The 20846-nt window shown below is 36.7% G+C and overlaps 4 protein-coding genes across 4 annotated transcripts; 2 read left to right on the top strand and 2 right to left on the bottom strand.

The window, feature by feature from the left end:
• The first annotated feature begins 217 nt into the window (after positions 1 to 217).
• LOC143449293 (uncharacterized) lies at positions 218 to 5464 on the top strand. The gene is made up of 2 exons (XM_076949429.1): positions 218 to 496; positions 2869 to 5464. The coding sequence occupies exons 1-2, from the start codon at positions 303 to 305 to the stop codon at positions 3266 to 3268; spliced, it is 594 nt and encodes a 197-aa protein (XP_076805544.1). The 5' UTR covers positions 218 to 302; the 3' UTR covers positions 3269 to 5464.
• A 126-nt stretch (positions 5465 to 5590) lies between these two features.
• On the bottom strand, positions 5591 to 9774 carry LOC143449839 (glutamate receptor ionotropic, delta-1-like). Its single transcript, XM_076950167.1, has 17 exons — positions 9760 to 9774; positions 9478 to 9597; positions 9353 to 9403; positions 9138 to 9254; positions 8871 to 9060; positions 8657 to 8790; positions 8367 to 8573; positions 7961 to 8152; positions 7769 to 7882; positions 7438 to 7636; positions 7133 to 7357; positions 6924 to 7031; positions 6697 to 6853; positions 6441 to 6548; positions 6165 to 6300; positions 5890 to 6026; positions 5591 to 5786 (listed from the first exon to the last, which is right to left on the bottom strand). The coding sequence occupies exons 1-17, from the start codon at positions 9772 to 9774 to the stop codon at positions 5684 to 5686; spliced, it is 2313 nt and encodes a 770-aa protein (XP_076806282.1). The 3' UTR covers positions 5591 to 5683.
• LOC143449292 (uncharacterized) lies at positions 9702 to 11493 on the bottom strand. The gene is made up of 5 exons (XM_076949428.1): positions 11283 to 11493; positions 10715 to 10879; positions 10332 to 10482; positions 10084 to 10253; positions 9702 to 9975 (listed from the first exon to the last, which is right to left on the bottom strand). The coding sequence occupies exons 1-5, from the start codon at positions 11356 to 11358 to the stop codon at positions 9821 to 9823; spliced, it is 717 nt and encodes a 238-aa protein (XP_076805543.1). The 5' UTR covers positions 11359 to 11493; the 3' UTR covers positions 9702 to 9820.
• Positions 11459 to 19037, top strand: LOC143449291 (uncharacterized). Its single transcript, XM_076949426.1, has 9 exons — positions 11459 to 13412; positions 13640 to 15406; positions 15663 to 15898; positions 16215 to 16346; positions 16410 to 17190; positions 17286 to 17584; positions 17809 to 17923; positions 17999 to 18070; positions 18626 to 19037. Exons 1-9 carry the CDS (start codon positions 13241 to 13243, stop codon positions 18862 to 18864), a joined length of 3813 nt encoding a protein of 1270 aa, XP_076805541.1. The 5' UTR covers positions 11459 to 13240; the 3' UTR covers positions 18865 to 19037.
• The last annotated feature ends 1809 nt before the right edge of the window (positions 19038 to 20846 follow it).

The following is a 20846-nucleotide window of genomic DNA, read 5'->3' as shown; positions in this document are numbered from 1 at the left end:
TACAATAATTTAAGTTTCGTGATTATTATTAGTTATGTGTAATCGTACTTCTTTCAAATACACCGATTTTGAGTATCATCATTTTTGGTCACTTTGTTTAATTGAAGTTTAATCACCAATACTATAATGTATAATTTATTGTTTATACTTGTAAAGTATAACAGTGCTATCTATTATACAGTATTATACACCATTCCAAATGTTTTTTCCTTTTCTATTTTTTATAAAATATTGGCAGCATTTGAAGTTGTAGTTTGTTAAGTGTAATATAGGAAGTTTGTCAGTTTTTAATAATTGATTGAATGGCTGATTTAAATACTCAAGAAATTTTGGAAGACATTCGTTTTGCAACCCAAAGTGGTGAACAAGATAGGTTATATTTTCTTCTTGTTGCAACACCTGGTGGAGCTCCAAAAGCCTTTCATAACAAAATTATACAACCTTTTTTGAAGGATAGAGGTTGGCAAAAAGTTAGCTATCGCCAAACTGGTTTTAGGTAAGGTTAAAATACATGTTTTATGAGCTGATTCGTGTTCTTTGTGGGTGGTATTATTGATTTTGTTATCTGATTTTTGTATTCCTGTATTTGTGATTTTTACGCACTTGTTGCTGTACACAAAGGGCAGATTTTTAGTTTTTTTTTTAGTTAGTATATCTGAGGCGTGTTTAAAAAGCATTTAGTCTCGGGGAATAAAAACACAGTATTATGCAATTAACATATTCATTTCAACACCTTCCAAATACTATCTTGCTACTAGTAATTAGTGACACCTCTGGAATGTTATGAAGTTCCATTGTTACTTTTTTTCATGACTCAGTTCACGTCTATTTCAGAATGGTTTTCAAGTTAGGAAAGAATCAAAAGTTAGACTGTACTCAAGTCAAGAGAACCAGACCAGGAATGCTTATGTAGAGATATAGATCCTTAGGAAAGTATTTCTTGTTGATTGTTCGGTCTAGTGGTACATATTTATGATACATAAAGCTAAAAACCATAGGTGCTGACTTTTATTTTGCATGGGGTGGTGGAGGCAACCTACTGTCAACAAAGCGAAAAAAATTTCAAGCCGAGTTTCAGCGTGATTGTTTACTTACTTTCTACTAATCATATTTTGTAACTTTAAAGCACGTAATTTTCATCTTTCTCAGGCCTGGCTGTCTGAAGCGGACGCTCATTCTATTGTTTGGAGTATGCGATTAATCACTCTTGTTGAGCATGCGAGATGAGCAGATTTTACACCTTGCAAATGTTGATAGCCTAATATTTAGAAAAATTCATGATAAACACATTTTTATTTCGTTTTCAAGTTGTTGCCTATTTTCTGGATTATGAGATCATTCGACGGCCGTGGCATTTGCATATGTTTTTAAGGCTTACCTGAGGTATTAGTCACTTCACGTTTATTTTGCGACGAAAGTTTTGCATCATATACATTTTTATACAAGACAACTGTTTACCACTACTTGAACATCATCCAATTTTTTTGCCTCAAACTTCATGTTTGTTAGCTAAAAAAAACTAAAACTAAACAGTTAAAACATTCCATGTAACCTTAGCCTAAATGCATCTGAAACAATCATGGCAAAACAATTTCTCAAGACGTGTATAATTTTAGCCTACTATATAATAGTTTTTCTTAGTACCTCAAGAGATGACACCTTTAGATTGCAAGTGGTTAACATACGGTGTGACAACATTTAGCTAAGTTTTCAATCTTCAAATAGAATGTTGAACATGTATCCGCCACCTATCAATCAATTTTCAGCAATAAGCCAAAGTCGCAAGTCAACTAAACTAAACTAAACAGATTGCCTGCAAAGAAATGCATTCAACAATAGAAGGAAACAAGTGTTATGTGAACAATCATCACAATCAAATAATCAATTGATGCTAAAAGGGTACTGTACTTCATGACAACCAAGACGAACCTGAGCATATATTATGTCTAAATAGTTGGATTTTAGTAGTGTACACCTGCATCAGTAGGACACTACTAGTGCTATGTTTAATGATGCTGCTTGCAGATCAAATGGATTTTAAGGTTTTTATCAAAAAGGATCTATAGAACATGTGCATTAAATGATTGCTAAAATGCGTTTATTACTATTACCCAGTCATATTTTCATGGTTCTTTGTTGGCAATATTACAAACTTTGGTTAACTCAAAATTTTAGATAACTTGATGTCGTTTAGTTGGACCCTTTAACTAAGAGTTAGTGAGCTTCTACTATTTTTGCTACCAAAGGCTGGCATTAAATGTTTTACTCTGTTCACTCAGGAATTTTGAAGCGGTGCTTTCGATTATATTAGGAATAGGGGAAATACCTTGTATGGTATGGTATGTTTTTCGCATTATCCAGTATGATTTAAATTCTAAATTATTACGTCATTGTCTTATTTTGATAATCACTTGAGAGTATGATTTTGTTATTATCTATAGTTATATATCACCAACATGCTATAAACGATTTAAACTATAAAATAAAAAAAAGTTGCATTAAATAATGATATAATATGTTGATAGACTGGTAATACAATAAGCATCAATTTTTTTTCACTGTGCCAACTAGCGTTAACTACATATTTTGGTTTCAAGAGAGCAATTCTTACAGCATATATATGGGTCTGTAAATCACTATAGGTCACCTATCTGATAACATACATTTCAAGTGTCATGGCATGTCCAAATTTAGAAAATGTTATGCAAATTGTTATTGCTTGGTTATGTTGCAAGCTTTGATTATTGCTACCATAACTTTCTTTTTCATTTGTTTGGGCATGATTTAACCTAGATTTTTATAATGTAGCCTAAATGTAGGTCTATTGTGATTATGTCCAGTAATGCAGTTGTGTTTGATTTTCTTCAGGGCTCTTTATTTTTTGCATGACAAACTGGCTGAAAATGAAGATGCAGAAGAACACTCACATTCTCCCACAAAGAACTGCAAACGTTGTACATTTTCTTCCGATAATATAGATTTTGCAACTCCACGCAAAAAAGCACGCAAAGCACGTGATAGCAAAACAACAGAAGATAACGACCAAGACTGTAGTACTTCTTTCAACCATAGTGTTTGTAGTGAATGTGATACATGGACTTCAACAAAGCGTGCCAGCCAAGACAGAACTGATCTGAAAGTGACCGTCGAAGAGTACAAGAAAACTATTGGTGGTGAATTTCAGGTACATATTGTTTTGTCAAGGCCAGTTGATTATGAAGAGGATTTCCTGGAATTTGCTTCCCAACCTGGTGCAGTTGAGGAGTAATTTGCATGAGAAACTGCATTTGTTTTCATACCAATTTTATTTCATATGCATACCAATTTTAGTGATTGCTGTTAATTTGATTATAGTATTATTAAGATATGTGTTCTTTGTGGACTGCAATAAGCTTTCTGAGAAATAGCTGCAATTATATTCTTCCTCAAAGCAAATTTTTGTTATATATATAATATATATTAATTTTATTTAATAATTAATTAATAAAAATAATAAAAAATAACAAAAATTAATAATTTTAGTTAATATTAATTGAATATATATTATATATTATATGTTCAATGCAAACAAATGCATGATTATAGCTATAATAATTTTGACTTAAACTTAATATTTTTTCTCTTTGCTTTATATTAGAACTTAATATTCTCGATCGATAAATTTTGCTTGCTTAGTGCAGTAAACATTTTTGGGTAGTTTCTAGTTATTGGTGATAAATGTGGGTATTTGGTGAGCATTACTTTTTGCTTGCATTTCGTACGTAAAAATTTTTGTTGGTGGTTGTTTGAGGTTGGTTTATGATCGTAATGAAGAAAGATGTTTTGTCAGTATCATTGGTTTTCAACGTTTTTCATACTGTGACCCTTCATGAGCAACAAAATATGCTTCAACGACCACGTTTATAAATTTCCAATGAGGTAAATGTAATAAAATGTATGTGCATTACCAAAACATATATGGGTAACTGGTAAGCTACAATATTCTAAAATTATATGTTTAAAAATGACATATTTTCATTGGAATCTTTCATGCCTGATGTTCATGCAGACTAAAAACATTTGCAATTTGGTCATTGAATACATTGTAATTCATAAAGTATTCAAAAGTTTGTCACTTTCTATTGTTAAAGATAAACAGTTAAAGAGTCAGATTTGTGCGCTTATTTCAACAGTGTAGAAAGGCCTATTGCAGTCTTTGCAAATGAACTTTTTTAAATTTTGACTAGTTTTTTTCAATACTTCTGTAAATAATTATTTGAAAAGTATCTATTATTACTAGGACAAGTTTTTGCAACTTTTGGAACTTTTTTACAGCTTCCTAAATACTCAGAATTTATGTAGTACGATGTTTTAAGCTGTTTTTTCAGGAAGTTTTATTGCAACTTTTTGCAACTTATTTCTTTTTTACATGCAACTTTTATCAAGTATTACACAAAATTGTATTTGGATCACTAATTCCAACTGAATAGTGACATAAAAGTAATTATAGAATTGACCCGGCCAAACATCAGTCCAGAAATGCATACCAAATTATTAAATTGCCAAGCAACTTCATGCACTGTGGAATGAAGTTTAAGCATGCTACACAAACTGTTGACAAAAGATCGCCATTTCTCCCCAGATAATTTTTAGAAATATTTAGCTTTGTATGTAAATAGATCGCTTGAGTAAATCACTGTCGTTTAAAATGCTTGTGCGTAAATGCAACTTTTGTTTAAAAAAAATGCAAATTTCTCACGATTTTAAAGCAACAAAAACTTGCCCTATTATAACATATGTTTATATTTGTGTATTTTTTAACAAATCTATATGTTGTAACAGGAGATATCTGAGTGAAGTAGTAAACCATCTATGAAATCCAACCGAGTAAACTGCAAACTACTTACCATAGCACTCAGAAGAATAGAGTAGTAATATTTGATATGAAAGTATGCAGGTATTTATTCAGTTATTTCAGTAGTAGGTATTGAATTAATGTCAGAAGCCTAATTGTAGCATGTCCTTTTTGTGCACCAGATAGCTTTCTTATTGTTGCAATGTTTCAGATAGCAAACAAGCCAGAATCTATTGCGACGTGAATAAAAGTACAAAAATGTTGGTTGCTGTAGCAGTACTTTTATATGCTTTTTGAGTATTGAACATAACTACGACATACGCACGATTAATTAGTTATTATAGTAGATAGAAAACTGAGACTCCATATAATTTTCTAGACTTACAAATGAAAAATTCCTGATTGTGGAAAAGCACTAAACTGCATAACATGTCCTTTATTTTAGATGTGCGGTCAATAATTACGAACCAAGTATGGCTATAAGCAATCTCGGTGAAATAGTATTACACTAAATGCGTGATGGATTACTTCAAATCCAAGGCGTTGCACAAACGTACATACATGCAAGACAACAAGTCAATTCTTTGTTTCTCTCTCAAGTCCGTTACACATTTCATGTAATTCTTCAACGAATTCGTGACTCGGTTGAACATTCATTCCTATTAGTTAAACGGCGTATGGGAAAACATTTCTTTTCTACTGTCCACTGGAAGGAGTTAGAAATCCTCACCAGCAATTTGAATCGCTTTGTTGTAATTAATGTAAATATTTAGGAAGACCAATTCCGGCCAGCCACGATAATAACGCTGACATTTAGTACGTTTAATATTTTAATTAGTAGGCACAAAACTAGAAAACTACTTCGTTAAAACCTGGTAACATTGTTCTTTTCCGCAAGTATGAAGTGTTGTCGCTTGTAGTGTGCAAGTTGGAAACTTGTGCACCAGGGTTTCTGTAAGTCATTAAACGAGTTTTTAGCGCACGTGCTACACTGTGTGGTTGATTCTATTGGAAACTCCTGTATGGTCTTTGGTATCTTTATTGTATTTAATTACCTTTTCAATATGTGTGCGTTTTGAAAGATAATGTGTACGTCATCATTCACGCATTTTTCCACATATACACCAGGACGACTCGAAGCGGGATCATGAACCGTTTGAACATGTCTGGTAGCAATTAGATTTTGCTTAAGCTGCACAATAAAGAAATTAGATATGCTTGACGTTCTCTTCTTTTTTGTATGCCCTGTGCGTATTATTTCGTATACGCACATAGGCTACGACAACCCGGCCAACAATGTAAAACTGATGATTTGTTTTGTTAAACTTACTTTATTGTGGTTTGGAGCTTGCTTCTTGTCGTTTTTCATGTATTGAATTAGTTCCACCACTGCGATCACACTTGCGATTACCAGACCGCAAGCCAGCACACAAAACACTCCAGCAAAATTTTCCAATGTTAATTCGCTAAAATGAATTTTAATCAATTCATTAATTATTAAAGTGAACACGTGAAGAATACGTTCTAGGGCTAAGCAATAAATCCCATGTTATAAGCTTCTACACTTCTGCGATCTATGTAAGAAGTGTTAACTTGGTCTTGATACCTTGTGTGACTCCGTTTTCCGTTATGTTCTGTTGGACATTTTCCTGCACTTTTCCACCATCTGTGTTTTAGCCGATTAATTTCACCACTGTCTTGTAGTTGAAGAATTCTGCAAATTTATCAAGTTTGGAGATGACTTTTTTCAGTTGCTGTTAACAGCGACCTAATATTTCTAACCTCCTTTTTGTTAACATTTGACTACTTTTTAATCGCATGGTATTTAATGAAACCAACATAATTTCGCTTAAATCATCTACCCCATTGACATTGCTTCTCTGATAGGGTGGCCCTGTTGAACAGCTATGCCGTAGCCCTTGTCATAAATTGAATCAGGAACAGTTGAGTAAGTGCAGTCGGGATCGGTTAAAATTAGGTATTCAATTACGGCGACATCCCAGAGGAAAGCATAATTGGCTGCAAAATAAATTATTTTGTTGTAATTGGTATGTTTTTGGACAGTATATACAGTGCAGCGTATGCTTACCGTCTTTGACCTTTTGAAAGCCATCCTTCGGATTGCTAAATGAGTTTGTTCCGTTTACGATCTTCCATAAACTAGACCACATTGTTGTTAACTCTGTCGAACTGGTGCCTTTTGGAAATAGGAATAATATTTAGTTTACCTCTGTGAAAACTATAACTGCTGCAGGCTTAGAACAATTTTATAAATGAAAAAAGTAGTATTTTACGCACCTTTTCTGCGAAGAAAATCATATATGCTCGTGTCCCTTGCGGTACCGTATTCCATGTCAGTCTGCGTTGCCAAGTCTCGAAAGGAGGAAATACGATTTTCCATCCGCGTAACGGTTAAATGTGCCGCAAGGTTGGCGGTATATGAAGATACGATTATTAAGATGAAAAACCACCATACCCCAGTCACTATCTGCGAGGACAGGGTGATTAGGTTCATGTCCGTTCCTGAAAGGGATATACCTGTACTCATAAATTGTGCAGTACATTTGCCCAATGGAGAAGTTACTTGAACAATGTATTCTTACCTTGCTGAACAAGGGAACTGTAAACAAACCAAAAAGTTCCATGCAAAGAGTTATCACGGTATGGTGGTCCCTGTTGACGCTTTGGTGAAACTCTATTTAATACGTACAATAGCAATGACACAAGGAACAATCCAGCGATTATGGAATACCACACGGTGTTGTCGAAGGGATTTAAGAAAGCAAACAAGTTGGTCACCGTCTAAAAACAAAAGCGTAGACATTTTGATGATGTTTTTTCCCTTAGAGCTTTTCGAAAAACCTTCTTATGTGGCATATAGCCTTACACAATAAACGGTGATCGTTGTGGAATAGCGTGCTTAAAGTAAGCTACCTTTGGTTTCTTCATGAGAATGCCCACAGCATAGTCCATGTACCTTTTTGTGAAGTCTACTACCTTTTCCCGTTGAGGTGTAATAGTCATGGCAGCAATCGCAAAGTCAGCTTTCTGAGAATACCACAGAATGGTAATTCATGGCAAAAAGAGTATTCGATGTACTGTATGTTTGTGATTTTAAGCTGATACCTTCGACACGATATCTCCAACCAAACCGTTCCATTTTCCATCTTTGTAAGCTCCGTATTTTTTATCTTCCACCTGATAAACCTCGTACTTGAAAGCGAAAATCTCCGAGAGCATGTGAAACAAATCGATCGAAAACCCAGAAAATGTTGGATGTCCATTCGAGTCATTGCGAATAAAAACAAACGGTTCATCCTATAAAGAGTGCGAAATTTCTTCTCTGAGGAATTATTCCTGTATATTATTTTCACCACACGGGAAAAGATTTGATTTTTCATCTCTTGGTTGCTATTTTCAGAACTTTAATCGCTATTAAGTAACATCACCTGCTACTGGTTGGTGTTATTTTCTTTCAAAACTATTTTAGTTTTACGCCAATGGTCTTTTTTTGGTATGAAATAAGTTTTACCTCTACGGTTGCAACTCTGTAAGTTTTGTTTTCCAATTTAAAGTCATATTCAGATAGCCAGTAGTATTTGTCATTTGTCACATCATGCATGTTCTTGCCAACAGAAACATGGGTAAGTGAATCTTCGACTTTCTCTTGACCGAGGCCTTCGCAAGAGTTCCCGTGTTCCAGAAACCTCACTTCATCCAGCAACGGACTGCACGTCAGCTGAGGGCATCAAAACGGTCTGTTATTTTTGCCACGATTAACAAGCCAACCATTGTTTAAAAATATTCCATTGTCACAGAAACCTGTCCATTTGCTGCCACCTGGCAAATTTGTGGCAGTGCTTTGGTTGTATTTTTCGTTTGATGAAACAAGTATGACGCGTAGTATGGATGCTCCTGTGCAAGACGATCCACGCGATTTCTTTCGTTTCTTGTGCCTATTCAGTGCATTGCTTGTGTCAACAACTTTTTGGGTCTCGTCATTTTCATTACTCACAAGTGGATGCGTTTTGCTTACCGTTGACAGTTTTTCCTAGTTCTTCACGAATCGCATTTGCCAACCAGAAATTCTTGTCGGCAAATTTTGTCATGATATTTGAGCAGGTTGCGTTGCTATCTTTTGCATTTAATTGTATGCCAGCACGCTCTGCTCGCTGAAATACTTTCTCCAGTGCGCTGAAAGTTTTTTGAAGTTTGCCCAGGTTTTCCTAAGAACATTTGTAAACCAGCCCACTTTGTTTTTTACGTTATCCCGAGAACTGACTTTTCGTGGAATTTAATATACCTTATACTTCTCTTTGTTGTCGAAATTGGCTTTTCGTTGAAACTTTTTTGGAAAAGTTACAACAGTTATGCCTTCCCGGAAGAGGAGACTATTAATAAAGTAGTTGTCTTTCCAACCCTAAATAAATATATAACTGTTTCGAAGTTCCCTTGTAAACAAGTCGATTCGCGGCAAAAACAAAAATTAATAAGCAGATGTATAACAGGTGAACTTACAACGTCAATGATGTAATAATGAACGTTGGAACTTGTCCCAAGCTCAGGAATCTAGAAAGAAGAAAACGTTTATTTAAAGCAGATGCATAAAAATGGCTTTTTCCTTGGGTTTGGGTTTTACTTGCCAATTGTAACATAAATTTCCTCACTATATCTTCAAAAGCAAACAATACTAGGGCAACAGGTCGTGTTTGGCTTTGATGATGAAAAGAAGGTTCCCCGTTAAGAGTTTCCCACACTTCGTCCTGTAGCACATAGTGACTTGTTAGAATGAATTGTCATTTTTTGTGAAGGTTACAGCTAAATCATAGCTAGTTTCCTAACCAGCGTTAAAATGTATTCCCTCTTGCAAAAGATTTTATCGTTTCTAAACAATTTCTCAAGGTATTATTATCGCTTTTTATCACCTGGCTATATTGCATTGACTATAAGCTTAAGTCGCTGGTGAATTTAAATTAACAAGCACCATTATACCACGGCGAGTGTGATGAGTTCTCGAAGGAGCGATAGCACAACATCAGTTTTCAGTGATCTCGTCAATGGAAACACTGGCAACTTCTGTAATGTTACTCTTCTCATTCTATTCCCCATTTCATTAATTAAGCCGCCAATTGATTGCAGATCTAACAATAAATATTTTATGTCAATGAGTTTACTTTTATTTCCCACGAACCTTCATTAGAATTGGTGAGATGCTGGTAATTTAAAACCATTAATGGAATATTTTATACGTTTTTCTTCATCGAAAAGTATTATCATTCTTTTCCACGATCCACAGGAAAAATATTTTCCCAAAAGTTTTCCATTGTCTTGCCAAAGCTGTATATTGTTAAGGCTGTTTATGGTTGTCCCAGTTGCACTATAATCACTCAGTTTGTTGTAGAATAATGGCGCGCCAATTCTGTATAAATACTTGATTGCTCAATGAAAGAGCGATATATTAAGATAACGTATTTAAAGACATTATTATAGACATTACCCGGGGTTGCAAAAGCAACGATCCTCTGCGCCATATTGAATTTCATATATAAGTAATCTCAAGGCAGATGAAATAAACATTAAACTTTCGCTGCAGCCACATTTAGAAAGAGCCACCACCAAGGTGGGTACTTTTTCGACGATTCTGCATACTATTAGAAAAAGTCACGTCCAAAACTTATATCAGAATTTGTCTAATTCTGGTTATTCGGCATACTACGAAATTTAACACATTTTGACAGTCTAAACAAACCAGTAGCCAGTATCACTTAATTGAAAACAAGTACAAGCATTTAAACAGTACCGCCTATACCTGGTCATTTAATCTATGACACCACATTCGAAAACACTAAAAAATCAAACTTACTAGGTCACAAAACGTACTTTTGTTCATTGTATCAGCGGGGTTGGATAGGTCCGCAATCTGTAAGCTGGAAGCAAGGTTTTCATTTTCGAATACGACGTTTGATTGAGAGAGCTCTTTTCTCCAAAATTTATTGAGCTGATCACGAACAATCTGAGGATCTAGCAGAATATCGGAGAGCAAACCTACAACGCAAATTTCATAAAGTTACGCAAGAAAAATAACTGAAAACTTCGTTGCTGTTTCGTGCTGTCTGCTGAGGCTGTCTTTAGGTCTCATGGGAATATAGTTAGTTTGGAGACATTTGAAATGCAGCAGTGAATGGTAAGTAATATAAAATCAGCAAAGTAGATTTTTAAAAGAATTTATTAATCTATCGCAATAAATATTTTATAACGTAGAGTTGTTATATGCTGAGCTATATTAAATTTTAGTACACTTTCTTGTCTACAAATTTAATTGGAGGTTTAGTGACGGTTGCACGACTTTTAGGTTAATCGAATTAGGCTTTTAAGTCGTTATTCATTGTCTACTGGTGCAATTTACCGTCAGCATTGTAAGTTAAGGTTAACGACGAAATATACTTACCGATGTGCACGTTGGCCAAGGTTAGATCAACTACAAAACCGATTAACAGAACATTAAGCTTTTTGTTCATTTTCATTGTAAATTTTCACTGTTTTTGTAGAACTAAATTAGTAGAGAGGTTTCATATGTCTTCAAGAAAGGGTTGCCTTTCCTTGCTGTGCACCTACATGGCACATATATGTATTTGACAATGAGAATTTAAGAAAATATAATTACCATGCAACTGTAATTTCCAATTGGTTAAATGGTTTTAAACCTTTTGTTCTGGTCTTTACTCTGTTTACACAGAAATCACTTTGAAATAACACGCATTTTCAACAACACTCGAAGTATGGCTTGTAAAAACTGCGTAAAACTGCATATGAGCGCTTTTGATCCTAAATCGTAATTGAAAGAATTATTTTATTTTTCAAAAGCTTTGTACCAAAGTTGATTAGGTGTTACACCCTTGTCTTACAGTAGTTTTGACTGATCGCACCTCACTCGCAACTCTGTCACTTCAAGGTATTTAGTTGTGGATGACTTCCCTGTTTTTTTCTTAACAGAGCAACTTGAAATTACAATTTAGAATGTGGTCTTCTCGCAATCTCCGGGGCATAGCAATTTTGTCTTTCGAGGTCATCGATCTTTTGCAATATAGTTGCTTCAACGCTTCACTTCACGTTTTAATTACATTTATGCCCGATTTTTTTTCGACCCATTGTTTAAGCAAAGTAGCGGCAACCCTGTTTTAAAGCATTTTAACTGAATTTTTGTATAACCAATTAAACGGTTTTGTTAAAATTTTCGAAATACAAGCTATGCCGTTTAGTATACACGTCGTCTTAAACTTTACACATTATCAATAAAAATGAAGCAAGAAAAATAACACTTGGGGACACAAATATATTTTTTGTCAAGCGTGTAGTTTATGTTTTCAGACAATTTATGTTTTCAATCAATAAATTTGAAAAAAATGAATTAATTGACTCCTTACATTGCAGTGTGTGAAAAAAATTAACTATTACTCATAAACAATACATAATGCTTTCATAAATACAGAACAGTAGTTAACTTTATTGATTAAGTGGATATAGTCATCGCATTGCATCATGTATTCTTCACACAATTTGTTTAACGATGCTTGATAACCACATCCTTTTCCTGATGAGTGTGGCCGATTTACTTGTCAAGTCCACTTCAAATTAGATACAAAACTCACCTTCTGTTCATATTCTGGATTCGTGTATAGGAAGACTAAGAAAAAAATAAAATCTTTATACCGCAATGGTCGCCTGAATGGTCTTTAAAACTATAAATAAATATACTCATGTATTAATTGCTGTGAAGGTTACACTGAAACCTACTGTAACGGTTACGGTATGTCAATGCACTTCAAAATAGCTTCACGCTGATTTTTCTTTGTTTACGATTGAGAAGCGTTTTTAAACCGAAACAACTTGAAAGCTGTCATTAAGTGCCAACATGTGGCTATAGGCAAAATTTTCTAAAGGCTTGTTTAGCACATGGCGTTTCTTTATTAATCGAGATTTGTGGAAAGTTTGCTGGCCACGATGATGACGTAGTAAGTTAATGTTGCTTAAAGATGACAGACTTTATAATTGTGTCAAACTAGTTTCGGTTGGCCTGCTAGTGTATATGTTATACTTGTGTTTGGTGTTAGGTAATTGCTTGCTGTTCGGCATTCCCACTGTTATAACGTATAGTATAAAGTAATATACAATACTACTGTTTTATTATATGTTATTAATTTATTAAGTTTTTATGATTAACTTATTAGTAAATACACGCTTTTAAGTTATTTAATATACTTTTAAATGTACTTTTGATTTAGCTGTTTGATTGCTGTTCAACCAAGGGAAGAAATACTACAGAACTTTAGGGGATTTTGTTGGAATAACAAAGCCAGCTGTTTTTTTCGAAAAATAAAGCTCTATACAGGGCTATATATATCCATTATGCGTCGCAGCAGGCCTGCTAGCTCATTTGTCAGTGGAAAAAAGTCGTTCGTACGACGGCGTCCGCACACCGTGTCGGTCGATCATCGTATGCCTAATATGTGTTTCGACGTTCAACACTGCGACAGCCTAAACAACAATTTAAATCAAATAAAGCTGGAACCATTGCCAGGTGCCCTTTGCTTTAATTAAAAAGTAACTGAGTGCGGTGAGCTAAATTGTTTCAAGCAATATTGTAGTTGGCTACTGTACAAAAAAGTTCGGTTTATTTACATTAATTAGTATAGGCTTTCGTGCACATGATGTTGGTTATAGTCACATTTAAAAAAATATTTTTTTGTAATATCGTTTTCACTTTCAAGTCGTGCGTTTTTAATTTGCTCATTAATTCTTTACAAGCTCGTTCAAACTCGGCGACTTATGAAAAACGCATCACCTTTTATCCATCTCGAAATTACTTCGTGGAACGTGATGTTTACATCGAGTCAGAGAACGAGGAAACGGATGTCGAAAGGTTTTATATTTTCTCGGAAACAAAAAGTGGTAAAACCGAAGATGAAGACCAACAGATTTTAACCAATTTTCCGAATAGTCGAAAACGAGTGGAGTCGCCCAAAATACGCTTCCGTTTTGACGTTGTGGCCGAGTTAGACGGGTGTGATGGGTTGTCGAAGGCGGGCTTGGACGATAGGACACTAATGGTAGATAGGGCGGATAATAATAACAGCGGGTCATTCAATTTGAGCCATTCAATACGAGAAGCTCTTAGTGATTTAAACAATGAGACTGAAACGGACAAAGGCGACCGCTTTCACAATGCCAACGAAAACAAATGTAAGCCGACACAAGACTGCGTACGTGGAAACAGGTCCGTGAAAGAAGAAACACGTAGACCACAATATGTTGACAGAAAACAAGAGAAACAACTGTTTGTGGAAGTAACAACAAATAGTTTTCAAGCCCAGCAGTCAACGGAAGGCGAGCACGGGACAATTGCTGAGCTCAATCGCGAGGAAGAATCAGCCTCAATACACTTGACGTCTGACAATAAACGGAGTCAACAAGAATTGTTTGTGTTCAGTAACCAAAATAAAAACGATATTTTGACTTTGGAATGTCATAAACGTAGTTCTTGTGGGTTAACTAAAATTGTCGCCAGTCGAGGTCCACTTGATGAAGTTTCTACAATACCCCAGCCTGTCATAACAAAAGAGGGGGCCGAAGATAGTGTGTTGAGTTCAAGGATTAGGAGCGAACCGTCAATGGTTAAAAGTGACCGCGGTGAAACTCAAAAGACGTCGTCAAAGACGAAAAAAGAAAACTTGGTTGCGAAAGAAAGCCTATTAGATGTGAATGGATTAAATCACGCCGATTATATCTGCATTGAAAGGAGTCGTGCTGACGATTGTACGCTAAATAAGACATCATTATCACCTATTAATCGGCTTAACTCTGACAACGAGCTTGGATTTGAAAATTGGACTTTCAGTGGCAACGTAGAAAGTTACGGAAATGTCAACGAAGAATTTGATGAAATCGGGAAAAAGGCTTCCCACTCCGAAAGCACTTTACTTGCACACGACGAAACCAATTCAAGCCGTTGTATGATATTTGAACGAAATTATAAGACGGAAAAGAACGGTGGAAACGAAATGCCAACAGTCAGTGATCTCGAAAGTGGCAAGTTGGTAAAAACTGAGGACCATCTTATCGGCACTGACAAGTCGGGCGATATAATACAAGAGTCAAATGCTTGCCGCTGTCAACCTGAAGATGACTTGCACACAAGTGATTCTAGGAGCATTCAATCACCAAATGTCTCAATGGAACACATACAAGATGAGTGCAATTTATCAACTGCATATCAATCAGGAAAGCATCCAATATTCAGCATGAAAACAATAAAATCTCCCAAACGAAAGGATATTAAATTTGGACTAAACTATTCTGCCAATACAGGCTCGGCTGTTTGTCATGGCAGTGAACGGAACCTTAAACAAACCTTTCAATTATCAGATGGTATAATTACGGGAGATATCGGATTTAAAGCTTTCAGCCAAAACGATAAATGGTTTTCTGACAAATGCTTAAGACAAGGTCCTACCCCTCCGCCAAGCGCAATGAAGAAGCGGGTGTCACTGGGAAGCGCCGATAAGAAACAAAAAGGTTGGTCAGCGTGGATTACTTATTATTTTAAACAGAATTTCGTTGTTTCTTTTCAAACTAATTTATATGAGATGCCAGGAGTAGCCATGCTTGCTTAAAGGTACTGTATACCTGATAATATGATACTGATACTGCTAATTTTTTTAATCGGTTTAATCGTTTATTCTGATAAACTATGAAGTAGATGACTCTTATAAGGTTACACACAATTTAGCATTTGCATTTCATTGATAAAATCAACAGCTGCAACTTTTAGTTAAATTTGACCTGGACCTTGAAATTCATGTCGTTCCACGGGATTCATTCCAGCCATCACCAGCCGATTCTAATCTTACTTCACAAGATGAACCGGAGTCCTACACGTTTTCTGACGACGAAGAAGAAGATCGCTTTAGCGTGTTTTCTGGAAGCTCGATCAAAGAGGTTTTGGATGACTATGTTCCACCGGACCATTTAAAAATCGGTTCAGATCTGAACAATACATTTGGCAAGGTAGACATAATTTTGATTAAGCTGGAAACTTGTATATTGAGGGGTAACTTTGATTAGATTTGGTTCTGCTTTTGGTTGGATAAGGTCGTATTGCATGTTGCCAGTATCATATTTTTAAAATTTGCCCTGAAATTTCCCACAAACGCACATACTGAAAACCTAATCTGTGTAGTAGCTGAAACTTACAGCATTTTATTAATTTTACATTTAATCACTTGTGGTAGGTTATATGCTACTCATACGGTTATGTTAACTTCTGTTGTGCTTAGAATAATTGACTGTTTTTAGTCACATTGTCTAACTTTGTTGTTAACAGCTTGCCATTCGTGGATCTGTGACCCCTTTTAGAGTTGTTTCTCGCGATCTTCCTTCCGACAGAGGGCGTTCTTTGTCCAACTTGCCAGCCACAGTGCCAACTGGTAGAAGGGATTCTTTTGACATGTACCAAGTAAGTTTTTCATACACAATTAAATCCAGTCGATTTATTTTTTCAACAAGCTTCTGTTTATAGATAAAGAGCTTATTAAAGCAGCAAGCGAAGCAGAGGGCATTAACGTCAGCAATCGGTGGTTCCTTAAACCTAGATTCCAGAAACAGGTATACCGTTAGTGGGCGCCCAAGCACTGAACAGTCTGCATCGCGCAGACATGTGTGGATGTCTGACATGGGTTTTGTCGAAAGATACAACGCTAATCATACTCGATTGGTGCCGAGGTATGCTCACGTACAGCTGCAACGTCAGTATGAAGAATGGGAACGAAGAAACAGACGAAAGCAAAGGCTCTACCAAGGGCAGGGGCTTTCAAAGAGCCCGTCAGACATTTTACCCCCAGTTTCAAAACCCCACAGCTCAAATGCGAACCCAAACTTAAACCCCGTAGCTGATGATGACGTGAACATACATGAAACAACAGGAAGCGGGGAGCAAGAAGCAATGCTTAAACCGAAAGAGCCGCAATGGGTAGGTGCAGAAATAGGCACCAACACACCCAAACAAGTTTCTTCACACACCAATAAGAAGCTTGCGAAATCGAAGCCTCGTAATGACTCTCAGTCGCTTTTACCGCGAACTTTACAAGCCGGTCAGTTAGGCAGAGTATACCGTCAAGCCACGGTACCGGCACGCTTCTCAAATCAACAAAATCATAACAACAAATCAGGCGATGGGACTAAGCCTCGTCCCAGCACAACAGACGTTGGCGGGAGGTCGTTATCCCAGCCTGTTGCCACGAAACCAAGAGAAGTGCTTCTCAACGCACAATCACTTCAACACAAAAACCTCAAAAGAGCCGGTGAGTTGTGTGCGATGGCCAAATGTCAAATGTGACTAAACACTAAAAGACTTATAAGTTTCGTCAATGTTTTAACATAACGTCATTGTCAAAAGATAGAGACCATTCTCATTTCATGCAACTTTCCGACGGTGCAAGGAGTAATTTAAAGGAAGCGCACCAACCCTACGCTGGCAGGATGAGGAATATTAAGCAAAATGATAGCGATAGCGTGCTACTGAATGAAAGCGTTTCCTACCACGGGGCATTTCGTGATACTTCAATCCAGCCAGACAAATTACGCAAAGGATTGCACAGCGCACTCTCTACAGTGACAAGCCGGTCGCATGGCGACACCGAACGGAATGAACTCTACACTTACTCAAGCGGTGTAAGGCGCTATAGCAATATTAACGTAAGTTTGCTGCCTGACGGCAGTTGCGCAAACTTACATTTTTCAAATGACTGTGGTTATTTGGTGATAAACGAGAGTAGACTTGGTATTTCATAACTGCAAATATGTTTTTAATAATAGTGAATATGATTCATCCCAGTTCATAATTTGATGATTACTGACTGAACATGAGCGGTAGCTGTATATACATCTTAGCGGCCCAATAACTTTAACTTCTTTTGCAGGGAATATCTGAAAAAACGCAACATCGAATGAAAAGCAAACCATCTCCAGCAAAATGTCGGAGTCCTAACAATCTTGTTCAAACATTTCAGCCTTCCGTAACTTTAAATAGCTTAGGTGAAATTGCCGCTAAATTTGGGTTGCAAATGAACTCCATACAAATTTTGTGACTTATGTTCAACATTGTTTCAGGTGTTACAGTTCACGCCCCTAAAGGGCCGTTTGCGCATAGGCATTCCACAGGCAGTGCCAGTGTGCGAAAAAGTAAGTGTAGACTGATGGTTTATTTGCACTTACCACTTTTACATAATTCATACCATTGTCATTATACTACTGTCACTTTTGTTGCCAGCACTGTCACTGTATAGTGGGTCACTTTAGGCATCTTAATTATCTGACCTCATTGCCTATTTTGTTATCACTTAATTGCGAGTTAGCCTGTAAAGGCATTGGTTCATACTTCATAGTTTCGATGTGAAGTTTCAAGTATATCATAACTGCACAAAGAATCGTTTTAGACTGTGTGAGCAGCAAAATATGCAGTTTTATAAGAGTTGTACCACGAATGCCCTGTAAGGATGACTTGTAATTAGGTAATTAACGAATACGCAATGGAGTCAGATAAATTATAAAGCAACCAAAAAATAACCCGCAACAAAGTCGGCTCAATTGTTTTTATAAAGGTCATCATTGCGTTACTTTTATTACAATACAAAAACGTTGAATATTTTCCCAAATCATTAACAGTTTGCGGTAATTGTACAATTTACAATTTGATATTTCGATAAGTTAATATTTGGTTGTCATCAATATACTTAGTTCGACGGTACACGGACGGCGCGGCCACAAACAGACGATCCACGTCAAATTCAGACTCGATGAAAGCACGAAACTATGGCAGAAGGTCACCAGCTGCTGAAGTGCTGCTTTATCCACACAAGGATTCTTACGAAAAGCAAGGGAACATAGAACATATCAGTAGATCGGTGTGTAACCAACCCAAGCTACTAAGCAAGGAACCGTCGCCTATCATCTATGCATCCAAGATCAACGCATAACTTTTAAGTAAAAAGGTTACATGTATCGGTTTGAATGTACACGCATTTAACCGCGAGTCGGTCATTTTGAGTAATGAGTGCCAAAAAATTGTTTTTAGGCTTTTTCTGCATTTGGCTTTGCGTTAGATTTATGCCAGGATTACTGTGTTGGTAAATAAACGCAAACGGACGCATTTATGTTACCTCGACTGACAAAAGTTTTGTTTCACTACGTTGAAAATGTCATCTGGACATTTCTAGACAGACGAAGATTTGGACCGAGAAATCAACTCGCGTTTCTATAAAAGTTCACTGTCACCTTTTCGTTTAATAATCATGCCGAAATATGGGGTCATAAAATGTCGTCGTGGCCAGACCGAACTCGCATATCTCCGCGCAAAGTGTCGCTTTCGTTGGCGTAAGTAGTGCGAGATGAGCTGCGTTTTGTCGCTTTCTTGTCACGCAAACTCAGCTAAATCGAATGCTCGCTAAGCTTGTTCGCGTGCGAGAAACATGCTAACTTCCTTTGACATCTTCACAACTTGTACAGGACGAGCCAATCGCGCGTCACTGTTCGTCGGCTGTAGTGACGGTTCGTGTCCTGTTTTCCAATTAATGGGCGCACAATTTCCAAGTTAAGAATGTTCCAGTGATTTGTTCGTAACGAAAGAGCTGACTCATATCGACTACTACAGCGGAAGAAAATAACACGAACGCTCTTCATAACAGGAGAACTGGCGCGACTTTGTAGGGGAAGTTTGTCGCATCAAGAATCCATAAAAGTAAACGATTTTACGTTTAACGGCTAAGTAAATAGGTGGTAGCGTGATGTTTCTCTATCTCTGCAGATATTCGTCTTTAATTTCTCTTTTAACTCTGATCACAGCGTGTGGTAAGTTAGTTATCTGCGCTCAAGGTAACATCGCAAGGAGTATTGCAATGTTTCACGTTAAAAGTCATCGCGTTCACCTTAAGCAATTCATTGAATTGGTGTGGTAGGATATCGCATCACAATCTTTGTCCTCGACTGAGAAAAGTCTTTGCACGAACGAAATACGGCGATGATTCCAGTCACCGTTCGAGCTTGGGTTACCGAGCTTGTCTTCGTGAAATATCCGATTCACATACACATTTTTTCTTTAGTTTTTTATGACTTTCGTATTGCTTGCATTTGGAACTGTTCAACGGGACCACTGAACGGAAACAAGCGTCGTTCATGCCTTGCTCACGTGGATTACAACGGTAGCACAACTGGGAATCGAACCCGGACCATATTTCTACGAGCCAGGCGCCCCTGAACCGACAAAAGTTAACTACCATGTTTGCAAATTTTGTTCTAGATATCGGAAAATACCTTTTTTATTTCTTAAATATAGGTAGTCTGCAACTAAGGCAAACATGCGAGGTCATTGTGGGCTATAATACCAAGTTATTGCACATGTCAAAGTCTGAAACTCAACGATGGTTATGGCTTCATATTGTGCTGAGTCCGTCTATTTGCCTGCCGATCATCATGTTTTTTCCCGAGGACGGAGCAAATCTAACAAGCTATCATGTTGCAAGTCCACTTTATGAACGATTCGCATTGGGTCAAAATTTCCTTGTACAGTTGACGGATACCATATAAGCCACAGGTTTGGCCGCAATAAGAAGTGATGGGTCGGTTTAAAGTGTATATCCAATTTCGCAAAATGGTCCTGACAAGCGAAACGAAGCTAGCATGCAAAACGTAAACGTTCCTTTTTCATGAGAAAAGATTTTAAATGAAACCCTATAGCGCCAGGAAACGCTAGTTCGGTTGCAGACCACGAAATCACTAAGTATTTAACTGCACAATATTTCACCACAAACCGCAAAATCTGACAATTTTTCTTCAACGTTTCCTTTTAAATTTAGATCACAATATCTGACATGACAGCAGATACACACAATTCGATCTATGACACTTTCCACTTCAAAAATAACCCGATCGGATTACTTGGTAAATAGCGGCAGGGCCATTA

This window comes from Clavelina lepadiformis, chromosome 3 (genome assembly GCF_947623445.1).
Source record: "Clavelina lepadiformis chromosome 3, kaClaLepa1.1, whole genome shotgun sequence".
NCBI lineage: Eukaryota > Metazoa > Chordata > Ascidiacea > Aplousobranchia > Clavelinidae > Clavelina > Clavelina lepadiformis.
Note: the sequence above shows the minus strand (reverse complement) of the source record. Positions and strands in the feature narration are given on the sequence as shown.